This window comes from Pelodiscus sinensis, chromosome 13, assembly GCF_052426305.1.
Source record: "Pelodiscus sinensis isolate ZL-2025 chromosome 13, ASM5242630v1, whole genome shotgun sequence".
Taxonomy (NCBI): domain Eukaryota; kingdom Metazoa; phylum Chordata; order Testudines; family Trionychidae; genus Pelodiscus; species Pelodiscus sinensis.
In genome coordinates, this window is record NC_143064.1 from 30,550,229 (window position 1) to 30,573,819 (window position 23,591).

At 49.9% G+C, this 23,591-nt stretch overlaps 3 protein-coding genes across 6 annotated transcripts in view; 2 read left to right on the top strand and 1 right to left on the bottom strand.

Annotated features, from left to right (window-relative positions):
- The first annotated feature begins 1,234 nt into the window (after positions 1 to 1,234).
- Positions 1,235 to 8,561, top strand: LOC102451234 (START domain-containing protein 10-like). Of its 3 annotated transcripts, none has more exons than XM_075940792.2 (7): positions 1,235 to 1,526; positions 3,140 to 3,287; positions 3,727 to 3,830; positions 4,278 to 4,395; positions 4,604 to 4,656; positions 5,464 to 5,643; positions 8,192 to 8,561. In XM_075940792.2, the coding sequence occupies exons 1-7, from the start codon at positions 1,371 to 1,373 to the stop codon at positions 8,204 to 8,206; spliced, it is 774 nt and encodes a 257-aa protein (XP_075796907.1). In that variant the 5' UTR covers positions 1,235 to 1,370; the 3' UTR covers positions 8,207 to 8,561. The 3 variants fall into 3 exon arrangements, with proteins under 3 accessions (XP_075796907.1, XP_075796906.1, XP_075796905.1); XM_075940790.2 differs by having other exon boundaries at positions 1,236 to 1,526; positions 8,184 to 8,561; XM_075940791.2 differs by lacking the exon at positions 8,192 to 8,561 and having other exon boundaries at positions 5,464 to 6,651.
- Positions 8,153 to 23,444, bottom strand: PDZD11 (PDZ domain containing 11). 2 transcript variants are annotated; one of them, XM_006113670.5, is made up of 7 exons: positions 23,301 to 23,444; positions 22,207 to 22,306; positions 17,261 to 17,344; positions 16,043 to 16,099; positions 15,634 to 15,732; positions 14,592 to 14,652; positions 8,153 to 9,733 (listed from the first exon to the last, which is right to left on the bottom strand). In XM_006113670.5, exons 1-7 carry the CDS (start codon positions 23,387 to 23,389, stop codon positions 9,699 to 9,701), a joined length of 525 nt encoding a protein of 174 aa, XP_006113732.1. In that variant the 5' UTR covers positions 23,390 to 23,444; the 3' UTR covers positions 8,153 to 9,698. The 2 variants fall into 2 exon arrangements, with proteins under 2 accessions (XP_006113732.1, XP_006113733.1); XM_006113671.4 differs by lacking the exon at positions 23,301 to 23,444 and adding an exon at positions 22,529 to 22,629.
- KIF4A (kinesin family member 4A) overlaps positions 22,684 to 23,591 on the top strand; it is a 53,895-nt gene continuing 52,987 nt past the window's right edge. Inside the window, exons 1-2 of the mRNA XM_014568820.4 lie at positions 22,684 to 22,823; positions 23,408 to 23,548. The gene's annotated coding sequence lies outside the window, so the exon portion shown is untranslated. The remainder of the gene's footprint in view (positions 22,824 to 23,407; positions 23,549 to 23,591) is intronic.

Consider the following 23,591-nt stretch of genomic DNA (forward strand, 5'->3'; position numbering starts at 1 on the left):
TTAAATGTGTCAAATTTGAAAATGACAGAGTTGGCATTGGATTTCTCAGTAACCTGCCCCTGCAAATAAAATCTGATACCAGATCTGTCCATATATCTATACAAGAGACATCATCACAGGACTTAATCACATAAGCCACCACATCAGAGGCTCATACAACTGCACATCCACTAATGTGATATGTGCCAGCAATGCCCCTCTGCCAGGTATATTGGCCAAACTGGACAGTATGACAAAGGATTAATGGACACAAGTCTGAAAGTCGAAATGGTAACATAGAGAAACCTGTGGGGGAACATTTGAACTTGCCCAGACACTCATTAATGGATCTAAAAGTGACCCTACCCTTACAAAGCAATTAAAAAAACAGCTGGAGAGAGAAACTGCTGAGCTTGCCTTCATTTGCAAATCTGACACATTTAATCAAGGTTTGAACAAAGACATGAACAAGATGGGCCACTTTATTCAACACCCTAATGACCTAAAAAAATAAGTATCAGGCACTTACTTACTCTATTAGCCTTATTTACCACAAACACTCTAAGTGACAAGATTTTTTTCTCTTTCCCTCCCCATCCCCTCTCTTTTTCTGCTATGTATTTGTACCTCTGAATTCCTTGCTCCATTCTTCTGAAGAAGCGGGCTGTGCCTGCGATAGTATCTACATATGTATATGTGTGTACAGATGTGTTAGTCTTTAAGGTGCTGCAGGACCATTTGTTGTTGTTTTTAAAACCCTAACATTGACATGGCTCATTACGAGGACTGTGAATAAGCCATAGCCCGTCGGGCCGCAGCACCAAGTCAAAGGGAGCGCGCCTAGCGCAGACCACCTGGCGCAGCTGCAACCTGACATGTCCACGGAGCACCTTGCCCTGTCTCACCTGAGCAGTCCTGTGGGGTGTACGCGCTGCTCAGCTGGTCCTTGTGAAGAGCCAATCGCCACCCGACACTCCATCCTAGCAGCCAATCCGAGCGCCGTCCAGTTTATGCCCACGTGGGGTGCGGCCTGTTCCCGATGGTATGTACTTCCGAACCCGCCATCGGTTTTTAAAATCTCACCAGTCACGAGGCGGCAGGTGGGTGCCGCGCGGGGGCCAGGCCAATCAGGAAAAGCAGCCGCAGGCATCGCAGCCAATCTGCGAGGACAACGGCGCACCTGGCCGAAATCGTGCGCTGATTGGCGGCTGGTTCCACGAGGCGAAGCCAATGAGGAGCGGGGACAAGCCGGGAGAACCTGGCAGGGGCGGGGTCCAGGTTTCCTGGGCTTGCCGCGGGGTGGGAGCTACTGCGCCAACTGCGTATGTGGCGCGAGGGGGCGGGGCCTTCGCCAGCACCTGTGTGTGTCCGCCCGGCGGGGCCCAGAGCCCATGGAGCCCGTGCAGCTGCCCGACGCCGGCGCCTTCCGGGCCTTCCAGGCGCAGTGTGAGGAGGAGCGCGGCTGGCAGAGCACGTACAGCCGGGAGGGCGTCGGGGTCTGGGTGCAGCCGCCCCCGCTCACCGGCCCCGTCGTGCACAGGGTCAAGGTGAGCCGCAGGGCAGGGCCCGCTGCGGGGGGCACCGCGTGGGGAAGGGCTCGCGGGGGGCGGCTGCGGGGAGGTACAAACGTTGGGGGGAGGGAGTTCGGTGCGGGGGCTGCGGGGAGGGTGCAAATGATGCAGGGAGGGAGCTCGGTGCGGGCGGCTGCGGGAACCCACCCTGGGTTCAAGGGCATGGACTCGGGGATCTTGTCCGTGGACACAGAAACTGGGCACCCAGAGGACTTGCTGGACTCCTGCCCCAGAACGTGCTTCCCTGTGCTGGGATGAGCCATTAACTCTAAAACATGTGGTGGAGCTCTGTTTGTGCTAACTGTCCCCATCTTGGTGTCCCTTTTCCCTGGTGTGCAGTTCACAACATGGCGCTTACCTTTGCCACATGAAACCTCTGTGACCCAGAGAGGCACTTGTCACTACTGTATCTGGGCACCAGAAATTGATCTGTGACTTTCTTAAGAAAGTAGCCAATGAGATGCATTAACTGTTCTTTCTATCCTGGAATCTGCTCTGGTAACTGCCTTCCCTGCAGGAATCTTCTCTGCCCACATGGTGTAGAATAACATAGTGTGGGGCTCTGAAGTTGCACCAGCTCTTGAGAATGCAGCCCGAGTTAGGCTTTCTCTTTAAATCATTGAGTCATAGTGACAAACACCAATGAGCCTGGTAGAGGATGATGGGGTTGGAGCTAGAGGTGAAGCTTCTCTGAACTAGTAACAGGAAGGCCATTCTTTCTGGGATCTCCCAGACCTGCCATCTGGCCTGTGAATTAAGATTAAGATCACAAGTCATTGAGGTGGCCTGCTGCACATCTCCAGATTGTTGTCATCTGTATAGGATTGGACACCTCCACTCTCTACCTGTTTGCTTTCAGCTGGAGATTGGAACAGAGTTGGACACCATGACTTGCTTTCCTCCCTAGAATACTTCCCTTCTCCATTTTTCTGCCACAGCAGGTGTGGTGGTACTTTACCTATGGAAGCCTGTGGCATCTGCTTCTTGTTCATGGTTTTGGTCGCTATGTTGACTGGGATTTGTCTAGCTATGAGAGGGCTTTTAATCACTGATCTGTTTGAACTTGTCTCTGCTGACTGATGCAGGGGCAATAAGTATTTTTACTTTGAAATGGATTCTCTGTCCTTATCTCCATTTTTTTATCTTAGGTGAGTTGCTTCCCTCTCTGTGCATCACTTATCCTCAGATTGGGTTGATATTTGCAAAAGTGTTTTGCGATGCTGAGAGTGGAGGGTTCCAGTGCCTGGTAAGGGGTGAAGCTTGGTAGAAGACAATGGGATTGGAGGTGAAGTTTCGCTGAACCAATAACAGGAAGGCCACTCTTTTCGCTATCTCCCAGACCTGCCCTGTGAATTAAGGTCACGATCACAGGTCATTGAGGTGGCCTGCTGTATATCTCCAGGCTGTTGTCATCTGTGTAGGATTGGACACCTCCACTCTCTGCTGGTTGATACACTTCTCCACGGATGGGAGCTCTTCCCTATACCTGGACCAAGTTGGCTACACTAATTCAGAGGATGACAGGGTTGGGGAGACTGGGGTGCAGCCAACTTTTGTCCTGACTGTAGTCCTGCTCCTCCTGCTTGCAGTGCCGTATTGACATCCAAGAAGTCCCAGCGGAGACAGTATATGATGTGCTACATGATATTGAGTATCGCAGGAAGTGGGACATGAGCGTCATTGACACGCATGACATTGCCCAGCTTGCCACCAATGCTGATGTGGGCTACTATGCCTGTGAGTGTTGGCTGGGGGGGCTGCTTTGGCTGAGTGTGGCAAAAGGTGTGATCAACCCCAAAGAGCTTGAAATCCTGAGTTAAACAAGTGTAGGGCCCATCCAGTTTCCTTTAGTAGGAAGTAGCAAAGACTGAATCCACTCGGTATGCTTCAAATAGACACAGTCTGGTCAGGGGAAGAGCTGGCTTCCCACACACCATTGGACTTTCTAACGGGTGAGGGGAGTTCACTCCCCCAGGCTCTTTTCATCCTTGGACTCTGAGGCTGCTAACAAAAGGGCGAGCTGGGCTTGTAGGAGATGAAGGGAGGCATTGGTGTCAGGATCCAGAGAGATCGCTAACTGCCCACTTACTCCTCAAGTGGGCAAGGTAGAAACCCTCTAGTATGACTGCATTTCTCACTGGGTGAGTTGAAGTGACTTTACTTCCTTCTTGGCTAGGGAAATGTCCAAAGCCCTTAAAGAACAGAGATGTGGTGACACTACGATCCTGGCAGGTTGTGGATAAATATTTCATGATCATCAACTTCTCTGTCAAACACCCGGTGAGTCAGGTGGTGGGGAGGGGGTGGAAAGAGCTCAATTCCATAGCTCCCATGGAAGTTTCAGTAATGCCTGCCTAGATGCCTCCTTCATGAATGACTCCACCTCACAGCTAGTCATAAGCTGGGTGGGTTTGTCTGGGTTACAAGTTAAGGAGGCTCTGTTGAGCAGAATGTGCTTCTGGTTTTCATTAAACTGAGCTGCACATGTTTACCTGCCACCGTTTTACTGATACCTTAGTGTACAGGCAAGGCAGCCTGTCCCTGTGTCTTTGGGTGTGCAGGGACCTTTATTATGGTGGGTTATGTACTGTATAATTAACTCCTTACAAATCAGGTACTATCTCTGAGCCTCTAAATTTAGTCCCATTGTCCTTGGTGTATAGCACCAAATGAGAGAATATCACCAGGGAAGGTGACAGGGTCTGAGTGTCTGATTTCACCATACAGCAATATCCTCCCCGAAGGGACCTGGTAAGGGCTGTTTCTATCTTGGCGGGATACTTGGTGCAGTCAACTGGACCAAATAGCTGCACCTTGACTTACCTGGCTCAGGTGGACCCCAAAGGTAAGTCTGGCTCGGCATCACTTGTGGGTGTGCAAGGGGGTGAGGTAAGTTCAGGTTGAAGTGAAAGCTATGAGATCATCTTGCAGCTTGGCAGGTGTACCTTGGGACAGGACCATTGTGTGTAGTCACAGTCTGGCACAAATGCAGCATTTTTCTGCCATGGCTCACTAATGATTCTGTTTCTCCACCTTTCTTTTTTATGCATTAGGGAAGCTGCCAAAGTGGGTTGTGAATAAAGCTTCCCAGTACCTGGCACCAAGGGTGAGTGAAGGAGCTCCTGAGTAGAGGAGTAATAAGGATTACCCATCATTCATAGTTCCTTAAAAAAGGGCTGGCAATAGTGGAGATCATCTAACTTGTCCTTAGACTTTCCAGCCCATCTAACTTCCTGGTACAGGCCTGAGCAAGAGAGAACAGGGCACCCTAGCTATCCCTTGGATTTGCTGCTAGAATGTGCTTCCGTAGTTACTCCAATGACTGACTTCTGATACATCAGAGAGGTGAAAAACCTGTGCACAATGCTTGGTCTTGGGATCCCCAGCTTGTGACCAGTGGGCTCTGCATGAGGTGCAGCATCCTCTGAACTCTAGGAATAGTGAGGAAGATACAGGTCAGGATTGCAGTGCAATAATAGGAAACCTATTTACATGAGGTATATGTGAGACACTGGAGTGTGACATGGCTCAGCATCCTGGGTTCTATCCCCGCCTCTGTCACTGGACCTGACAAAGGTGTAATAGTGACTTTTTGGCTCAGCCTCTATTTCTCCAACTGTAAAATGGGGATAATAGTGGTTTCCCTCATAGAGAAGGCACTGAAGCACATTGAGATCCTTAGATTTATTGAAGATGCTGATTGCTTATCCAAATGAATGGAAACTACTCCTATAAGAAAATGTACAATATTTATCTATCTGTGCATTCAAGTCTGTCCTCTCAACCTGGCTCAGGTAACTGTGCAGCACCCAGCCTTTCCATAACATTAAGTAGATAAGAAAATGCATAGAGTCCAGTAGTGCTCAGATTCTAGTCTATGTCCATTTTCTTGGTTCCCTTTTCTGCTTGTCAGATGCTGAAGAAGATGCTTAAGGCCTGCTTGAAATATCCCTCCTGGAAACAGCAGCATAATGTCAACATGAAGCCCTGGCTGTACCCTGAGCAGAGGAAGCTCCCCAACATGATGCTGTCAGACCTGGCACTCCAGCATGCTGCATCTCTGGAGAACATTGATGAGAGCAGCCTATCAGAGGTGAAGGATGAGAGAGGAGACCACAGTGGCTCTGAGAACTGATGCTGCTTGGCTCTCTTCCAGGAGCAATGCTGCACTAGACCTTTTTTGGATTCTTCCTGACAATTTTTACATTAAGGGGAGGAGGGGGAAATGCGTATTTTATGCTTAAGGTATTTAGTTCTTCCTGGCATGAGCCACGAGACCATGTTTGGGCCTTTAGCACAGAGGGTCTCTTCCCATCAGGATGGGAACAGAAGACAGTGGTTAAATGAGGTGGTTGGAGCACCTGGGTTCTATTGTACTAACAGGTATTTCAGGGTAAATCTCAGGAAATTATCAGTGATATCTGATAGGATATTAATTTCTTCTGCTCAGTGAATCTTTGTCCTGTGACCAAGATCTGTTGCTTCATAGGAAGACAAAGATACCCATAATATACCTGGCCAACTAAGCTGTGCTGCCTCTGGGTTGGAGTTGCTCCCTGAAGTGCTAATGATGCCCCAGTCTGTGAGGTTTTTGTCTGTTTTCAGAGAGCTATTAAGAACAAAACAACATTAAACAGAAACAGCAAGAGTGAGTTTGGGATGATGACCATCCCTACCTTCTGGGGATAAAGGATAAACATATTTGCCTGTTCAAAGTTTGTGTGAATCACCCTGTCAGAGCTGAGGAATTTAACTACAATGCAAGAGGGAGGAGTATGCCCCAGAAAGACCTTAACGACTGACAAAGTGTATTGCTGTGGTAACTTAGGGATGTCACCCTCTTACCGCTAGGTGAACTTAACTCCATTCAATGCAAGCCTGCCTTGCTGTAATAGCTACAGCAGTTGAAGCTGGAAAGGGACAGATACAAATAAGCCTCAGGGGAAGAGGTTGGTTTTGTCATCAAGATGACAAGAAATGGACTTGAAGTAGAACTAGGGCTGTCAAATGATTTAATGTGATTAATCACTTTTTAATCTCCTGATCAATCAGAACTTTAAACAATATTGGAATGCCATTTATTAAAATAATTTTGCCAGTATCTTTGGTCTGGTATGTTTTGGGGCAGAGCTGTTTCCTTAAGCATTGTTCTTGGGGGCCTGAAGGCTTTTAAGCCAGCAGCAGCTGCTGGCAGCTCTCATCCATCTGTTAAGGGCAGATGCTTCAGAGGTGGTGAACAGAACAGGGCAATTTGAGTGAACCATCCCAGTGTCTAGTCCTACTTTCTAAGCAGTTGGAAATTTAGGGACTATACAAAGCATGATAAGATTGACTGAGTCCTGGAGGCGAAAGGTATACAATTGATGGAGCTAGCACTGCATTTAAGAATCCTGCTCTTAATAAAATGAGCTTAAATGTTGTGAGAAATTCTTGGGGTTGTCTCTGTGGGGTTGTAATTAACTACGTGGAGACAAGTGAGAACCCGTGAGCCTCTGAGCTATGGCCCCAGAATGATACTGATGGTAGCCTTCTGTTAAAAGGCCCTATGCAAATACTTGTCTGTGCTGAGAGCACTGCTAAATCTGCCAGGCCTATTTGCTCACTGCACTCTATTCTGCAATACATGTTAGGTGTTGGCTCTGAGAGGCTGGGTGTGAAACTGTTTACTGAACCCTCTCCGGGGATGTTTGCACACTCAAGCAGTTGAAGCTAGAAGTACAATAATTTTGCAGGCAGGCAGTTGGGATTTGTAGGGTTGGCTTATAACAGGATGGCTGTGTCTACACTGGGCCACTTATTCCGGAAAAGCAGCTGCTTTTCCGGAATAACTTGCCAGCTGTCTACACTGGCCGCTTGCTTTTCCAGAAAAGCAATGACTATCTACTGTAAAATTGTCAGTGTTTTTCCGGAAAAACTATGTTGCTCCCGTTCGGGCAAAAGTCCTTTTCTGGAAAAACTGTTCTGGGAAAGGGGCCCGTGTAGACAGCACAGTAGTCTTTTCTGCAAAAAAGCCCCGATCGCGAAAATGACGATCGGGGCTTTTTTCCGGAAAAGCGCGTCTACATTGGCCATGGATGCTTTTCCGGAAAAGCATCCTGCCAATGTAGACGCGCTTTTTCCGGAAATACTTATAACAGAAAACTGTTCCGTTTTAAGCATTTCCGGAAAAGGGTGCCAGTGTAAACGTAGCCAATGTGTTCCTTTTACAAGCCAGTGGAACTATGTCCATGAATGTTCTATAAAGGCAGGTCAGTATAGGAAAGGGCAGGGAGCCTGTACTTGCCTGTCTGCTGTAGAATGCAGCTTTACCCCAGGGCACTATTCCCATTGTCAGCAGCGGGCCTGTAGCAGGGAGACAGCCAGATCAGGTTGAGTTTTGATAGATTACTTGTTCAGTTCCAGTCACAACAACAGTGGGTAATTGTTGAAGTGTCTTTTCAGTGCCTGTAGCTGCAGGCAGCCAGTCTTGTGTGTAATTTTAGCCTCCAAAGCAGACTAATTGAGTTGTGCTCACTGCACTTCCTCCAACTGTGGGATGGATGGGGATAATTAATCAGACCACATTCATTTCCTGGGAAGGAACTAAAACTTACTACAGAAACTGGACTTCAAAAGTAACTTTTTTTTATTAAGACTTGTAGGTGTCTACAAAGTGATAGAACAAATCCCAGTGCAGGAGAGCAGATTTAGCCTCAGATCCTGTTTGGCAAGAGCAAAGAAGCTTTGAGGATTATGACATCACTCCATCGCTGGGATTCCTACCAAGAAATCTGCTCCTGGAAGGAAGTGCACTATTTTCCCACATAAGGCATGTGGGTTCTCTTGACATTCATAAACAGGCAACATCCAGTTAATGCGGTAGCAGGCAAATCACAACCTATGTGGATGGAACAAGAGGGATGCATGTACAACTCTGGGAATCCTACAGGGAAAAGATCTGAGTGGACCTTCAGGTATCTACCACAGCAGCAGTGTAAAATGTTTAACAATAAAAGCAGCCGTGTCACAGGAGGAGTCTAACAGAGTGGTGGTGTGTTTGGTACCTGCATAATTTGGAAAATGTCCCCAGATTTACTTCAAGGGGGTTATTAAATCATGAAGGGATATAAGCATGCTGTATTCCTAAAAATCCAGAAAGACGGCTATATGGATACCCTAGTTCAGTGAAGTTACCTACTCTTCCCTGGATCCCAGCCAATCGATTATTCTAGAAAGAAGCAGCTTGAGCAGTAGATAAGTGGGAGGATTTCAAGCCATGTTTATGAAAGGGGCTGAACAGCATATTCACCTTTTAGAATAGGGGAAGATGCCTGTGTCAGGCTGCAGCAAGTGACCACCAGTGGGGGAGAATGAATCAATCCATCCCCACCCATAGGATTCTTGTTGTCTCTGCCCAAACACTATTGAGCTGTGAAAAAGATGCAGCACCTACTTTTAAAGGAAACTCCAGGGGATGGTAAATTGGGCAGGCACAAGCCTTGACAATGGCTGACAGCAGCTTATCTGCCTCATGCCAGCTGCTTCATTAGTGTTGTACAATTTTGAAGTGCAGTGCATGTTGTGTAGGGCAAAAGACATTCAAGACCATGTTGGAAAGAAAAAACCTGCTCTGTGCTTGGGTTACATTCAGCACCCCACTCCCATCATCTTGTGCTCTAAATCAAACTCTGTGGGCCATGTACATAGACCCTCCCTCTTTGGCCACATGCCTTGTTGAGAAGGGAAAGACTAGGATCCCATAATCTCCTTTAAAAGATGCAATCACATACTGAACAGACACTCCATAGGTATGTGTGGCCAGAGAAGCCACTGTTCATTTCCCAGCATCCACCAAATCCCACTTCTCCATCAACCTCTTCAGCTCAGTGCCTAAGCCAGAAATTAGAGTCAGATCCTTCTCCTACCACAGCTTTGACTCCATGATGCAAAAAGCAGGAAGAGTTTGTGTCCATTATTACAAAGATCAGAGCTGGGATCTTTGAGAGTTGAGGCCTATAGCGTCAGCAGATAGCTTCACCTCTGCCCAAAGCTGAAACTTGAAGGAAAATCTAATTTAGTGTCAAGTCTCCCCAGTTCTGAGGAGAGCAGTCTTCTTGCTGTGATCCAATGAAACTTGGGGCACAGCAACCATTACTAGGGAGGACTTTGTTAGTGAACAGTTCTCTCCTTCTGCCTTTGGTAATCTGGAATGGAAAAGCAGGCATTAGTGAAGCAGAGTAGGACAGAGAATAGGGCTCAGGTGATTCTATTTGAGTACAGGCATTGCTCTATATGGAACAATGTCCTGTCAGTTTTAGAAAGAGGTAGTTGTGTTTAGTGTGCATCTTTAAAAATGAGTAGTTCTGTGGCACCTTAGATTAAGAAATATATTATAGCATGACCTTTCAGGGGGTAAAACCCACTGCATCAGATGAGTACGAGTGGAAAATACAGAATTCATGGTGTGTCTATATAACAGCAAAAGCAGTCACCTGTGAATTGTAGGATCTGTGTTATTGAAGGTAAGTAGGTTGAATGTGTCCTACTCAGTTATTGCTGTGAAAATGCCAATATCAAAGGTTGACCTTGCTGGCACCTGATGGCATCTCACATTAGAACAAGGCTCAGCAACCTTTTCAAACTGAAGAGCTAAACTACAGGCAGTCCCCGGGTTACGTACAAGATAGGGACTGTAGGTTTGTTCTTAAGTTGAATCTGTATGTAAGTTGGAACTGGCGTCAGCCGCTGCTGAAACTGATCAGTTTCAACCACGGCTGAATCTGGATGCCAGTTCTGACTTACATACAGATTCAACTTAAGAAACCCAGGCATCCCCAAGTCAGCTGCTGCTGAAACTGATCAGCGGCTGATTCCAGGAAGCCCGGGGCACAGCAACTCTGCCTCAGGCTTCCTGTGGTCAGCCGCTGGTCAGTTTCAGCAGCAGCTGACTTGGGGACGCCTGGGGCAGAGCAGCTGGGGTGCTGCTGGGTTGCTCCAGTAGCACAGCTCCTTGGCACTACTGGAGCAACCCAGCAGCACCCCAGCTGCTCTGCCCCAGGGGTCCTGATTCAGCCGCTCCTGAAACTGACCAGCAGCAGCTGAATCAGGATGCCTGGGACAGAGCAGCTGGGGTGCTGCCGAGTTGGTCCGGAGCAGCGCTGCAGGACCAACCCGGCAGCCCCCAGCTGCTCTACCCCAGGGGTAGGCAAGAAAAGCCTGGTCAGCTGGGGGGGGGGGAGGGGGGAGGCGCACTAGCTGCACCCCCCAGCAGACCAGGGAGACAGGGGTGGAGGGACGGCTGCTGGTCAGACCAGGGAGACAGGGAGCAAAGCCACGGAGCACGCCTGCAGTGGGACAGCCCAAGCGCGCCCGGGCTGTCCTGCTGCGGGCGTGCTCCAAGGCTTTGCGCCCCGTCTCCCTGCAGACCAGCTCTCCCTGCTCCTGTCCTCGTGGTCTGCTGGGGGGCTTTGCTCCTGTCCCCCTTGTTTTCTGCTGGGGGGGTCCAGAGGCTTTGCTGGACCCCCTCCCCAGCAGACCAGGGAGACCGGGAGAAGCTTTTCTCGCCCCGGAGGACACGGGTGGCGACCTGCCGCCCGTGAGCTCCGGGGCGAGAAAAGCCCCGTTCGTAAGCGCGGATCCGACATAAGCGCGGATCCGACAGGGGACTGCCTGTACATCAAAATTGAGAATAAGTGGTCAACAAAAAGCTGTACATGAATGCCCATTTGCATGACTGAAAATTATTAATTGACTTTCATTTATGCTATTATACTCAGACTTTATTTAATAGAACTTCTGCTGCTGCATCTTTTTGCACTTTTTTTTTTTAAAGTTTACATCATAACTGGTCAAATCCAGCTTCATGCATGCATTCAGATTGTCTTCTGTCAATCTTATGGCAGGGGCTGGGGGTGTGAGGGGTGCAGGAGTGTTATGACACTGCAGCCAGATGGGGTGGGCCCCAATTGGGAACTTGTTGGCCAGGTTACTTTTTAAATAAAGTAAAATATGTTCAACAGAAAAGGTTTCAACACTGTATTTATGGCAGGATTGAGAAGCCTTTTTTGGGGTCACGGGCCACTGACCCACAGTAAAATCAGTCAGGGACCACACAAGTGAGAAGCAAAAAGACAGCCCCTCCAAAAACCTCAACTCACTGCTGTGGCCCCCAATTGAGACAACTCACTCCCCTGGTGCTACAACCTAATGGTGGGGGAGGAGCCAGAGAGGACTGAGGTTCAAGACCTCAGGCCAGATTATTAGGGTTGCCAGATGGTTTCAACAAAAATACTGGACACACTTGACATTACATCACAATCTACATTACATTTTGAGAGACAGAGCTGCCCATGAGTGGGATAGACATGTGGGTGGGAGATAGGGTGCAAGAGCAGGCTGGGATTAGGGTGTCTGGCGGGGGGGAGGAGCAGGAGGAAGGGAGGCTCCAGGAGCAGGCTGGGGGTAGGGTGTCTGGGAGGGGCCAGGAGCAGGGTCTTGGCAGGGGGAGAGGGAGGGAGACCAGGGGTGCAGGGCTTCAGCAGAGAGGGTGAGTGAGGGGGCTGGGAGTGCGGGGTCTCTGCCTGGGGGGAAAGGGGACCACTTGCTTTTGCACCACTTCCAGGCACAGTGTCCTGCTGCTGCCGCCATGTGCCAGATACTGGCCAATAGTAGCAGTGGGAAAAGCCTGCAGGAAGCACATCCCTGCACTATTCCCTCAGCTGGGGGAGGGTGAGGGGAAGCAACAGTGTGCAGAGCCATTTCTTCCCTTCCAGCTGGATCTGATTGGACCCTCTGGGCTTTGTCTCCACCCCTTCCCCTGCAGGAAGCCAGCACTGTGCTCCAATTCTGCAGGGGGCCACAAGGCTGGAGTGCTAGTGTGGGCTCTGTGCTGCCAGGGGAGCAACAGGCGGGGCTGAACTCGAACTGCAGAACAGCCACATGTGGCTTAAGGATGTAAAGGACTCGTCGACTAGTCACTTCCCACCATTGCTGTCTATCAGAAAGAGGCTGGGGGGGGGGGGTGAGGAAGGGGTATTTCAAAGCTGCAGCGCTACTTGAAACCTGGCGCTAGACCCTGGGCTCCATGCTACCCTGCTGCTCTGAAACACGGCGAGGAGCCTGACACCGGGCTTCCCACAACATTTCAAAGAGGCAGCGCCGGTGGAGCCCAGGATCAGCACAGGTGGTGCTGCTGCTTTGAAATGCCGCAGGTAGCCCAGTGTCAGGCTCCTCGCAGCGTTTCAAAACGGCAGCACTGCATGGAGCCCGGGATCAGCTGGGGACTCCTAGGGCTGTTGCTACACTTCAAAGGCAGAGTCATCCTATCAAAATACATCAACTATTTGATTAGTCAGTCAATACCTACCATCTGTAATGTGGCTCCCTACTGAGCCATATTTGGCTCACGAGTCATAGGTTGCCAACCGCTAGAATCACAGGGCTGGAAGAGACCTCAGGAGATCATCAAGTCCTGCCCCCTGCCCAAGGCAGGACCAATCCCAACTAAATCAACCCAGCCAGGGCTTTGTCAAGCTGAGACTTAAAAACCTCTAGGGATGGAAATTCCACCACCTCACTAGGTAACCCATTCCAGTACTTCACCACCCTCCTAGTGAGTTTTTCCTAATATCCAATCTAGATCTCTCCCACTGTAACTTGAGACCATTGCTCCTTGTTCTGCCATCCGTCACTACTGTGAACAGCCTTTCTCCATCCTCTTTGGAAAGTTGAAGGCTGCTGTCAAATCCCCCCTCACTCTTCTCTTCTGCAGACTAAACAAACCCAGATTCCTCAGTCTCTCCTATAGGTCATGCACTCCAGCCCCCTAATAATTTTGGTTGCCCTCTGCTGGACCATCTCCAATGCATCCACATCCTTTCCATAGTGGGGAGCCCAGAACTGGACACAATATTCTAGATGTGGCCTTACCAGAGCCGAATAAAGGGGAATAATCACTTCGCTGGATCTGCTGGCAATGCTCCTCCTAATGCACCCCATTAAGCTATTAGCCTTCTTGGCTACAAGGGCACACTGTTAACTCATATCCTGCTTCTCATCCACTAAAATCCCCAGGTCCTTTTCTGCAGAACTGCTACTCAGCCATTCTGTCCCCAGCCTGTAACAATGCTTGGGATTCTTCCATCCCAAGTGCAGGACTCTACACGTGTCCTTGTTGAACCTCATCAGATTTCTTTTGTCCCAGTCCTCTAATCTATCCAGGTCACTCTGGACCCTATCCCTGCCCTCCAGCGTATCTACCTCTCCCCCTAGCTTAGTGTCATCTGTGATCTTGCTGAGGGTGTAATCCTTCTCCTCATCCAGGTCATTATAAAGATGTTGAACAAAACCAGTCCAAGAACAGATCCTTGGGGCACTCCGCTAGAAACCGACCGCCAATTTGACATCGAGCCATTGATTACTACCCGTTGGGTAGAGGATGTGCAGTTATATGAGCCCCTGATGTTGTGGCTCATGTGGTTAGGTCATCTGATGGTGTTGCCTATGTAGATATGCCAATTGAGTAGGCAACAGGTTTGCTGCAGGGATAGGTTTCTGAATAAGTTTATCTGGGGTGTGATGTGTGGCTGCTGGTAAGTATTTGCTTAAGGTTGGGATAGTATTTGATATCACTCACTGTTGTATTTGATTTTAGTGTAAAATCTTGAGACATCAAATCAGCATTTGTTTCTGTTTTAGGTTGGACATTAGGAAAAACTTTGTAATTGTCAGGGTGGTTAAACACTGGAATAAATTGCCTACAGAGGTTGTGGAATCTCCATCACCAGAAATATTTAAGAGCATGTTAGACAGACATCTGTCAGGGATGATTAGACCATGCTTGGTCCTGCCATGAGGGCAGGGGACTGGACTTGATGATCTCTCTAGGTCCCTTCCAGTTCTAGTATTCTATGAGTTGTTACTGACTCCATCTTTGACTCTAAATTGTTAGTATTTGTTTAGCTAGAATCAGCACAGCCTCTGAAGCCTAATGCTTTGCACCCTAGCAGATCAGGATTCCAGAAGCAGCTTAGTTATGGGAGAAGGCTTTAAACAGGCACTTACTGTAGGGGAAGTAACGTACTCGCATGATGATCTCACGGGCAGTCTTCAGGATCTCCACAGCCTGGAAGCCAGCAACAAAGTCACTAAATTAGGAGATTGGGCTGGCAGAGATTAATTCCAAATAGGGATGTAAAACTTGTTTACAAATGTACCCGCTAAAAAAAACCTCCAGTGATTATACATGCCAAGGGCCCTGCAGCATAAAGCTCAAACTTTATACTACAGAACCTGCAGTGAAGCCACCTCCCCAGGAGCAGGGCTGCTGCCAGCCCTGCTCCTGGCTCCCCAGCCTCTGCCAGCCCTGCTCCTGGGTGTAACCTGCAGTGGGAGGGCCAGGCCAGGGCACTATGGACAGGGGCTGCTCCAGCAGGCTCCATGGGACTGGAGAAGCCCCCTGCCTGAAGCTGCTCCAGCTCTTACTGGTTGACCAGAACAGATAAGTTTACTGGTTAACCTTTTACATCCCTAATTCTAAGTCTGTCCATTGCCACTCCTCAAACCTACCTGGAGATTCCAATCCCAGCACAGAGACAGCAGCAGCATCAGTAAAAGTTAAGTGCAATGCTTTAGCACGTAATCAACTCCTGTGAGTCAAGCCTAATACATAATACGCCAAGGAAGGTATACTAGGCTTCTCCCCTACCCATCCTATATCAGGCTTGTGATTACCAATTCTGTACTCTTCCCCATTTAGGGTTGCTCACTTCTTTAAATCAAGAGTGAGCTCCTACTGAGGCATCTTCAAGTAAACAAGGATCATTCTCCTATTTTACGGTGGGGGAGATGGCAACTGTCCACAGGCGCACACAGTCAGGAGGAACAGAAGTGGGAACAGAGGTTTTGGAGCACGCCTAGTGGACAAAGCTGTAAATGCCACACCACAGGTGAGTTCAGGGTGGGGTAATGTGAAGGGGCAGCAGCAGCTCTCCTCGCTGCATGTATCTCCTCCCTTGCTTCCTTTAATCTCCCTGCTCTCTGCATCTCAAATTGATACATGCAGCATATGCCCTCTCCCCACAGTAGTAGCAAGGGGAGCTCTCACCTTGCTGTGCTCAATGTCCTGGAAATCTACATCATTAACTGCCAGGACCTGGTCTCCCTCCTGCAGCCCTGCTCTGTGTGCATCAGAGTCAGGGATCACCTGAGAATGGAAGAGAAGAGATGGCAAAGCCTGTCAAACCAACATCTCAGACTATGTAGTGCCACTATCCCACAGTTCCCTCCTACAGGTAGGTCAAGTCAGACCCCTATAGCTCCACAATACAACTCAGTCTCTATTTCCCCCTTGGTTGTGTCCAACTCTGCTCCACTCAAACAGCAGGAGGGGAATTTGAGTCAGAGCCCAGGTGCATTAGAGCTACAGGAGTGAGGAGTTCAGTGTCAGAATTATAGCTGTCTTATCTAAAAAACACTAGACAGAGCTAGACAAAGTGGCACAGGAACTAACGCACCTTGGAGATGAAGATCCCCAACTGGGAGGCCTTTCCTCCTCGAATATTGAAGCCCAACTGTGAGAAGAAAATAGGGTTAATAGTTAAGTGGAATGTGAACTACTTCCAGCTACTTGGACTTCTGCTCCAGTGTCTGCAGGGGGAGGCCTGGCAGTTGTTACCATGGGGTCAGATGACACCCAAAAGCATTTAGGGTTACTCCTAGTATCTCTGACAACCTTCATACCACCCTGTGAAGCAGCAGTCCCATTTTGCAGCTGCAGAATGAAGGCAGAAGTTAGAAGCCCAATTCAGAATTTAGGCTCCAGTTGCTTCTCAGTCCCATGCTTCAGCCACACAATATCCATTGGTTGAGGGAGTGTCAGCCATCACCCTTCTGACTAGCTGAAACAAAATACAGGACTATGTAGCACTTTAAAGACTAACAAGATGGTTTATTAGATGATGAGCTTTCGTGGGCCAGACCCACTTCTGGCCCACGAAAGCTCATCATCTAATAAACCATCTTGTTAGTCTTTAAAGTGCTACATAGTCCTGTATTTTGTTTCAGCTACACCAGACTAACACGGCTACATTTCTATCACTATCCTTCTGACTAGGGCAGCAATGATTTCCTTTCACTCCCATCAGTCAGAAGCACCCAAGAACAGGCCAGCAGCGCTCACGCCATGACCTCCAATTTCTACAAGCAGTTTGTTTATTATTATCTAGGAAACATTGTAACAGGTGATAAAAGTAGAAGAGGGAGTCATTCTCGTAGCAGAAACTCCATTCCCCTCCAAACTGTCATCTTTGGCATGTGCAGAAGGATGTTATCCTTCTCAGAAAATGGTGTGGGGTTACCTCTAACACATCTGCTTGGACTGGTCTCCAACTAGCATTGTTCACCTCCCAATGGAAAGAGATTGTAATTGTTGCAGGAGAAGGGAGTGGAGAGATTAGCCTGAACTGATCCTTCACTACCAGCAGATTTCCTAAGAAGCGGTAGATGAAGGCAATATTTGTGTTTGACCCATCCCACCCCTCCCTTCAGGAGCAGAATAAGGCTATGCGACAGTTACACTGTGGAGCATTGTATTTCTTGGAGCCCTGGAATGACACAATCCTGCTACAGTAGAACAAAAACACCCTAAAGCAGCAGACTGCACATATTGATGTCAAGCCCCGTCCAGCAGTCGGCCATAGAAAAGTCTAGTGCCATGCCCTGAGAGTTCTCACCTGAGCCCCTGGAGGCTTCTTCAGTACTATGGTGCGAGGCAGAAACTGGGTCAACTCATTATTGTAGTCAGGGTGGTAAATTCTCTGCAAAATGCAACAGTCACTGTAAGAAACCTGAAAGCAGTAGGGAAAACAATCCCCCGAAGGAGCTTTCTGCACACCAGGTAAGTCCTGAACTGCTTTCCTGTAGAATTCTTATTTTGATTGTGACATGTCTGGTAAGTAAAAATGGTGAGGTTGCTGGCCAGCAGGAATTCCTCATGTGTGACACCACTTGCTTATATACAACTATAGGACATTCATCTTGAGGCCAGCTTACATGCAGCATTGTTATATTACCATGTGATCTTATAACAAATACCATCACCCTTTCCTTTCTCCTTCAAACATAATCATTTGCTTGTTATCCTAACTTGTAAAGTTATTTAAGCTTTCAGGGAAAGGTCTGTGTCTGCATGTTTTTGTACAGCACCCAGCACAATGGAGACCTGACCCTAATGAAGTGTGGTGGTGCTACCATATTATAATTAATGTGACAGCCTTATTCCATCTGGGATAAGCAAGGATCTCTAGTATTGGAAGCTGGCTGCGAGGAGAGGGTAGTGCCAGCCAGAACCTGGGCTTGTATCGCATGTTAAATCACTATTTTAGTTATTAAAGGACGCACTGAATCAGGCAGGGAAAGGGTGGAGTGTCAAACCATGATTCTTCAGGGGTTTGACGGGACACTAAGCCAATAATTTTTACAAGGGGCCACTTCACAAATTTCTCAAGTGGCCCTGGACTGCACAGGAAGGGGCAGGGCCAGGAGACACTTTTGCTCCCCTGCCCACAGACCCGGATTGGCCTGGGGTGTGGCAGTGTGTGAAGTTTCCCTCCCTCCCCAGAATGCATGGCTTCCTCTTGATTGGCCTGGGGGCAGGGGAGTAGCAGGGCAGCTGTGGGTTGGATCCTGCCTATGGAGGCCCGCCCTAAGCATACCACATCTTCTCAGCCAGTTCTTTAAAAAAGGTACCATCCTGTTCCCCAAAATTAAGCTTTTTGGTTCACTCAAGAAACAAAGACCCAGTTATCTAGCTCAGAGGGCTAGGGCCAAAAATGTTGTAGCCTCAGCATCCCCTTTAATAGGCACAACAGTATGTAGCTGGACATGGCACAATTAGTGTAGATTGGGGTGGGCAATATTAGGCCAGATCTGGCCCACCAAGCATTTCTCTCCAGCCTGCCCAGCTTATTAGCAGAGCATGCACACTTACAGTCGGCAGTGTGTGTTCAGATGACGCTCCCCCCACCTTACTCCATCCTGCAACCAGGCAGAGGAGAGTCCTGAAGTCAGGGTACAGGGGTAGGGTGCCACCTTATCTCTGCAAAGCAGGGCTTGGGAAGAGGGAGACACACAATGGAGCTACTCCAATCTGAAGCATACTTGTAAGTGACTCAGAGAAGTGCCTGTCTTACAAGGCAGTGAATCACTTCTAAGATTTCAGCGCTCATGCTTGGTCTCTCTTCTCACACCCACGCCCCATCTCTGTAGAGTTGGAGACACAATAGAACAGGACAGCTTTCTCTGTCTTAGAGGCAGCAAGTGGCAGCACATACACTCTGTGTAACTGTCGCACATACCCAGTCTCTTCCATGCAGTCACTGTCACACTATGCCAGACACACTCTCCCAGTCTGTGCCACACACACTCAACCTGTGTCACAAAGTCTCTGTCTCTCACTCTCTCTCTGTAGTCCCCAACTCCACCCCCTCTGCCCAAGGCCTCACCCTGTCAGAGGATCCTGGAACTGGCCTGTGACCACATACCAAAATTCATGAAGTGACCCCCTGTGATAACTACTGTCCACCCCTGCTGTAGATCAAGGCAGTCTAGATGGGGAGGCAGGGGACGGGGAAAGAAAGAGAGTTGGGAAGACAGTAGGGCTAGGTCTCCACAGCTTCCCGCAAAAGCCTATGCAAATGAAGCACAGATTAGCATATTGCCACACTTCATTTGCATAATTAGGAGCCATTTTGCACAAACAGCTCCTAATTAATTATGCAAATGAAGTGTGGCAATATGCTAATCCACACTTCATTTGCATAGGCTTTTGCAGAAGAGGGAAGCTGTGGAGATGTAGCCTAGGACAGTGGTCTCCAACCTTTTTATGCCCAAGATCACTTTTTAAATGTCAGAACAAGCCAAGATCTACTGCCTCTTCCTTCCCCCAAGATTCCACCCCTTCCTTGAAGCCCTGCCCTCTCTGTTCTCCTCCTCTCCATCATTTGCTATTCCCAGCGCTTATACACTCTCAGGGTACGGCTACACTGCCGCTTTCCCCCCCCGATTCTTCTGTTGGAAGAGGTTTTCCCAACATTTGGTCTGTCTAGACTGGACCAAATGTCAGAAAAAAACCCTTCTTTTGAAAGCTCCCTTATTCTTCGTTGAATGCGCAATACAGCGGTTACCAAAAGAGCATGTTTGTTCTTCCGCTAAAAAAAGCGGAACAAACACGTCCCTGGATGCAGAAGAGTTTTTCTAGGATACCTCTGGAATCCCGGAAAAACTCCTGTCGTCTAGCCGTACCCTCGCTGGATTGTGACAGGATGTGTGGGCTCTGGGGTGGGAATGAGGGATTTGGGTGTGAGAAGGAGTGAGAGGTACAAGCTCTGGGAGGGCATCTGGATGCAGGAGGAGGTAGAGAAGAGGATGCTGGCTCAGGGAGGGGGCTCCAGGCTTGGGAGTGTTGGGGGTACTGAGCAGGCCACAGGCTTGTGAATGTGAGGGTAAAGGAGTTTGGGTTGGGATACATGAGGGGCTCAGGACAGGAAGGTTGGGAGTATAATGGGCTCAGGACACAGATTTGCAGTGTGTGGATGGTGCAGAAGTGTTGTGGCAGAAGACTGAGGATGTGCGGGTGCAGGAGTTTGGGGATGTGAGAGGCTCAGGAAAGAGGGTTCCAGTGTATGATAGGCTCAGATCTAGGGTCGGGGGGGAGGGGAGGGAGGGAAAGGGCGGAAGGTTTGCAGGAGTGTTATGATGCTGCAGCCAGATAGGGGCTTGGCCCCAATTGGGGGTTTGTTGGCCAGGCTTCATTTTTAAATAAAATTTTATGTCGAACACAAAAAGTTTCAGCATTGTCTTTATTTATGAGAAGGGCAGAGAACCTGTTTTGAATCAGGGGTCATTGACCCACAGAAAACTCAGTTGGGGCCACACAAGTGAGATGCAAAAAAAAATAACTCCTCCAAACACCTTCCCCCCACCCCAAAGCCTCACTAACGTGGCCCCAACTGTGCTGGTGGGAGCAGGGGACATGGTACTGGGGAAGGGTGCTAGTGAGTGCTGGGACAGGGTGCCGGGGGGGAGAGGACAGGGTGCCAGTGGGAGCAGGGGACAGGGTGTTGGTGGGGCAGGGAACGGAGTCCCCAGCATGCACCTCCTCCCGGGACTCCTACCCAGTCCTCCCCCAACAGAGGAGGAAAGCCACAACGCACGCCTCCTCCCAGGACTCCTTCCCTCCCTCTCCCCTTTCCCCCCCGCAGAAGGGGGAAGCTCCCATGCGCACTTCCTCTGGGGACTCCTCACCCCTCCACAGAGAAGGGAAGCTCCGGTGCACGCCTCCTCTGGGGACTCCTACCCCCTCCCCCACGCAGTAAGTCCCCGACACGCTGCAGACCTGGGTTGTGGTACCACACCAGCTGCTTGGGGGAGGGGGGAACAGCCAGCGCACTTCCTGAAACTCCGGAAGTGGCGTGCAGCTGCCGGACTTCCTTTCACCCCGCAGGAAGCTAGCACTACCTCCATTGTTGCTGGAGGTAGGTAGTGGGGCTTCTTGGAGGTGAGGGGAAATGGGGGGGCCCCCGAACGCCTCGCAATCAACTGGCTGAGCCCTCCCGATCGATGGGTTGGCGACCACGGGCCTAGGACATGCATTTTCTTTTTCCATCTAGAACACTCTTGCACAACAACACTTTGAAACATTTGCCTCTTAATTGGCCTAGTAGCTATGGGTGGACAGATTCTTTGCATTAGTCAAGGAGAGTAGGTGTGGTGGCCCCAAGCAAGGCAGAGGGATGCCATTCTTACTTAAGGAATACTCATATGTTAAAGCAAATCAACCCAAATAAGACCCACCCGCTTCAAAAATAGGAATTCCATGGTAGTAATGAAGGACTGCACCACTGTTTTAAAATAGCGGGGAAAAGGACAGCAGGAACCCTCATGGGGGAAGGGCGCAAATTTCAAAAGATTACTTGGAGAGTTAAAATGTGTGAGAAATTATGCCTGAGATAATGAGCATAAAGAAACTTTAATTTATTTACGTTTTGTGCATCTTGCTATTTGAATAGAGAAATTACCTTAGGTAGTTCTCCTGAACTAGCTCCATATTGTGAATGCTACAAAAAGCTTTAAAACAAGACATGACTTTCACTAAATATTTTATTTCATTGATCCTAGCAATATTATGTTTTGGCTTGCAAGGTAAATGATCGTTAACATTTTCAGATTTATTAGAGGTTTTGCTCTTATTTAGACCCTAATTATGCAACCTTTGTTTTTAAACAGAGTTCCATTAAAACTTGAATTACATGCTCCTTGGGCGGGGCACTGGTGATCCAGTGGGGTTGGTGTAAAACGAATTAATAATTTAATGAAAAGAGTTAAGATCCTTGACCCGAAAAAGGTTACAGCCAGTTCTAATAGCTATTTTCTATCCCATCTTCATTTCAATCTACCAACCTGACACAGGCTAGCTTAGCTCATTTTAAGAGACTCACTGGCACCATCTACCGTTGTGAAGGTAAGGGATTTCTGAAGAGCGCCCCATGCCAAGGCAGCTCGCCTGGACCCGAGCTCTCAGAGTCCCAGTTCGAGGCCAGCAGAAATAACGCATGATGTAATGAGTTTCCCCATGGTCCAGCACCCCACTTTTCAGAGCGCCGGGAGACAAAGCACTGACCTCGTGGGGGGGGATCCAGGCCGGCGGGTTCTCATAGGGCGGTAGGAAGACGACGGGATAATCGTCATAAGGGATCCTGCTGTCCATCGCGAGAGCGGCTCTGCAGGGAGAAAGCGAGGCGTCCCGTAAGCACCTGGGCTACTGAGCCCCACGCCCGACCCGCGGGGAGCGCGGCCCGTCCAGCTGCGGCGGGACAACAGCGGGCTGCCCCCGCGCAGAGAGGGCCCGGGCCGCCGCTCCTACAGCGCTCAGAGTCCCTATGCGCCGGAAGGCCCCGTGACTGGAGCTCTGCCAGAGGGAGCCCAGTCCGACACCCCCTCACCGTCCGGCTTCCTCGAGCCAAGCCCACAGCGCGATCATGTGACCGACACCGATCACGTGACAGCGCTCGTCGCGCACGCCCCCTAGTTACGTGCAGGGGATACGTCTCCCGCGTACGCGGTGACGTACCATGCGTTGCCCCCTGCCATTGGCGGGCGGGTTGGTTTGAATGTTGGCGGTCGGAGACAAGGATAAGTGGTGGCCTAAGGCAGCGGTTACCTTCCGCACGAGCTACCCTGCTGATTCGGGGCGCCGGGCCTGCGGCCCTTGTTCGTCGCGACTGGGCCTCCGCGCAGGCAAGTATCTTCGCCCCCCCCCTCCGGGCTCCGCGGCCCGGCCCCTTCTCCGCTCCCGCTCAGGCCGCCGGAGCGGGACCCGCGCTCCCCAGTGAGCTGGCTGGGCTGCCCCGTGGCATCGCCGTGACCCGCTGCGTGCGGGGCAGGGCCTCCCGCTCCAGGCTCGGCCGTGACCCCCGCCGGCCCCCGAGAAACGGGCGTAGCTAGCAGCGCCCGTGCCCCGCTGTGGCTGAGCCCCGCCCGCAATGGCAGGTGAGGAGCGAGATCCCCGCGGCCCGCTCCAACCGGCGGAGCCATCTCTGCTGCCAGGCCCCTTCCATCACCGCGCCCCCCTCGCCATCTCCGCCCGCCCTTGTTCCCCGCGACGCGGCTTGAGGCGGAGGCCGAGTGGAGCCCGATCCCGGCGCTAGCGCCGCCGCACTCAGCCCACGCCTGTCTCCGTTGGCTTCCTTCCGGGGGCTGTGTTGTGAGTCTCACCGAGCCTTCTCCATGGCCCGGTTGTCCCGGTTCCTCCCGTGAGCAGGTCCCTGGGGCAGGCAGTGCCTTGCGTGCGGATGGTACGGCATGATGATGCTCTCTTACAGAAGGGGCTCGGTTACTATGGTGACTGGACACGGAACGGGTACGAACAACTGAGGTTCAAGGAAGTGACGGTTGTGCAGCACGTCAGTATCACTTGGGGAACAGGGAAGCTGAAAGCTGCTTCTGTTTCTTCGGAACCTCAGGTGACACACACCCTGCTAAGGATGTTAAGTAGAGAGTAAATGA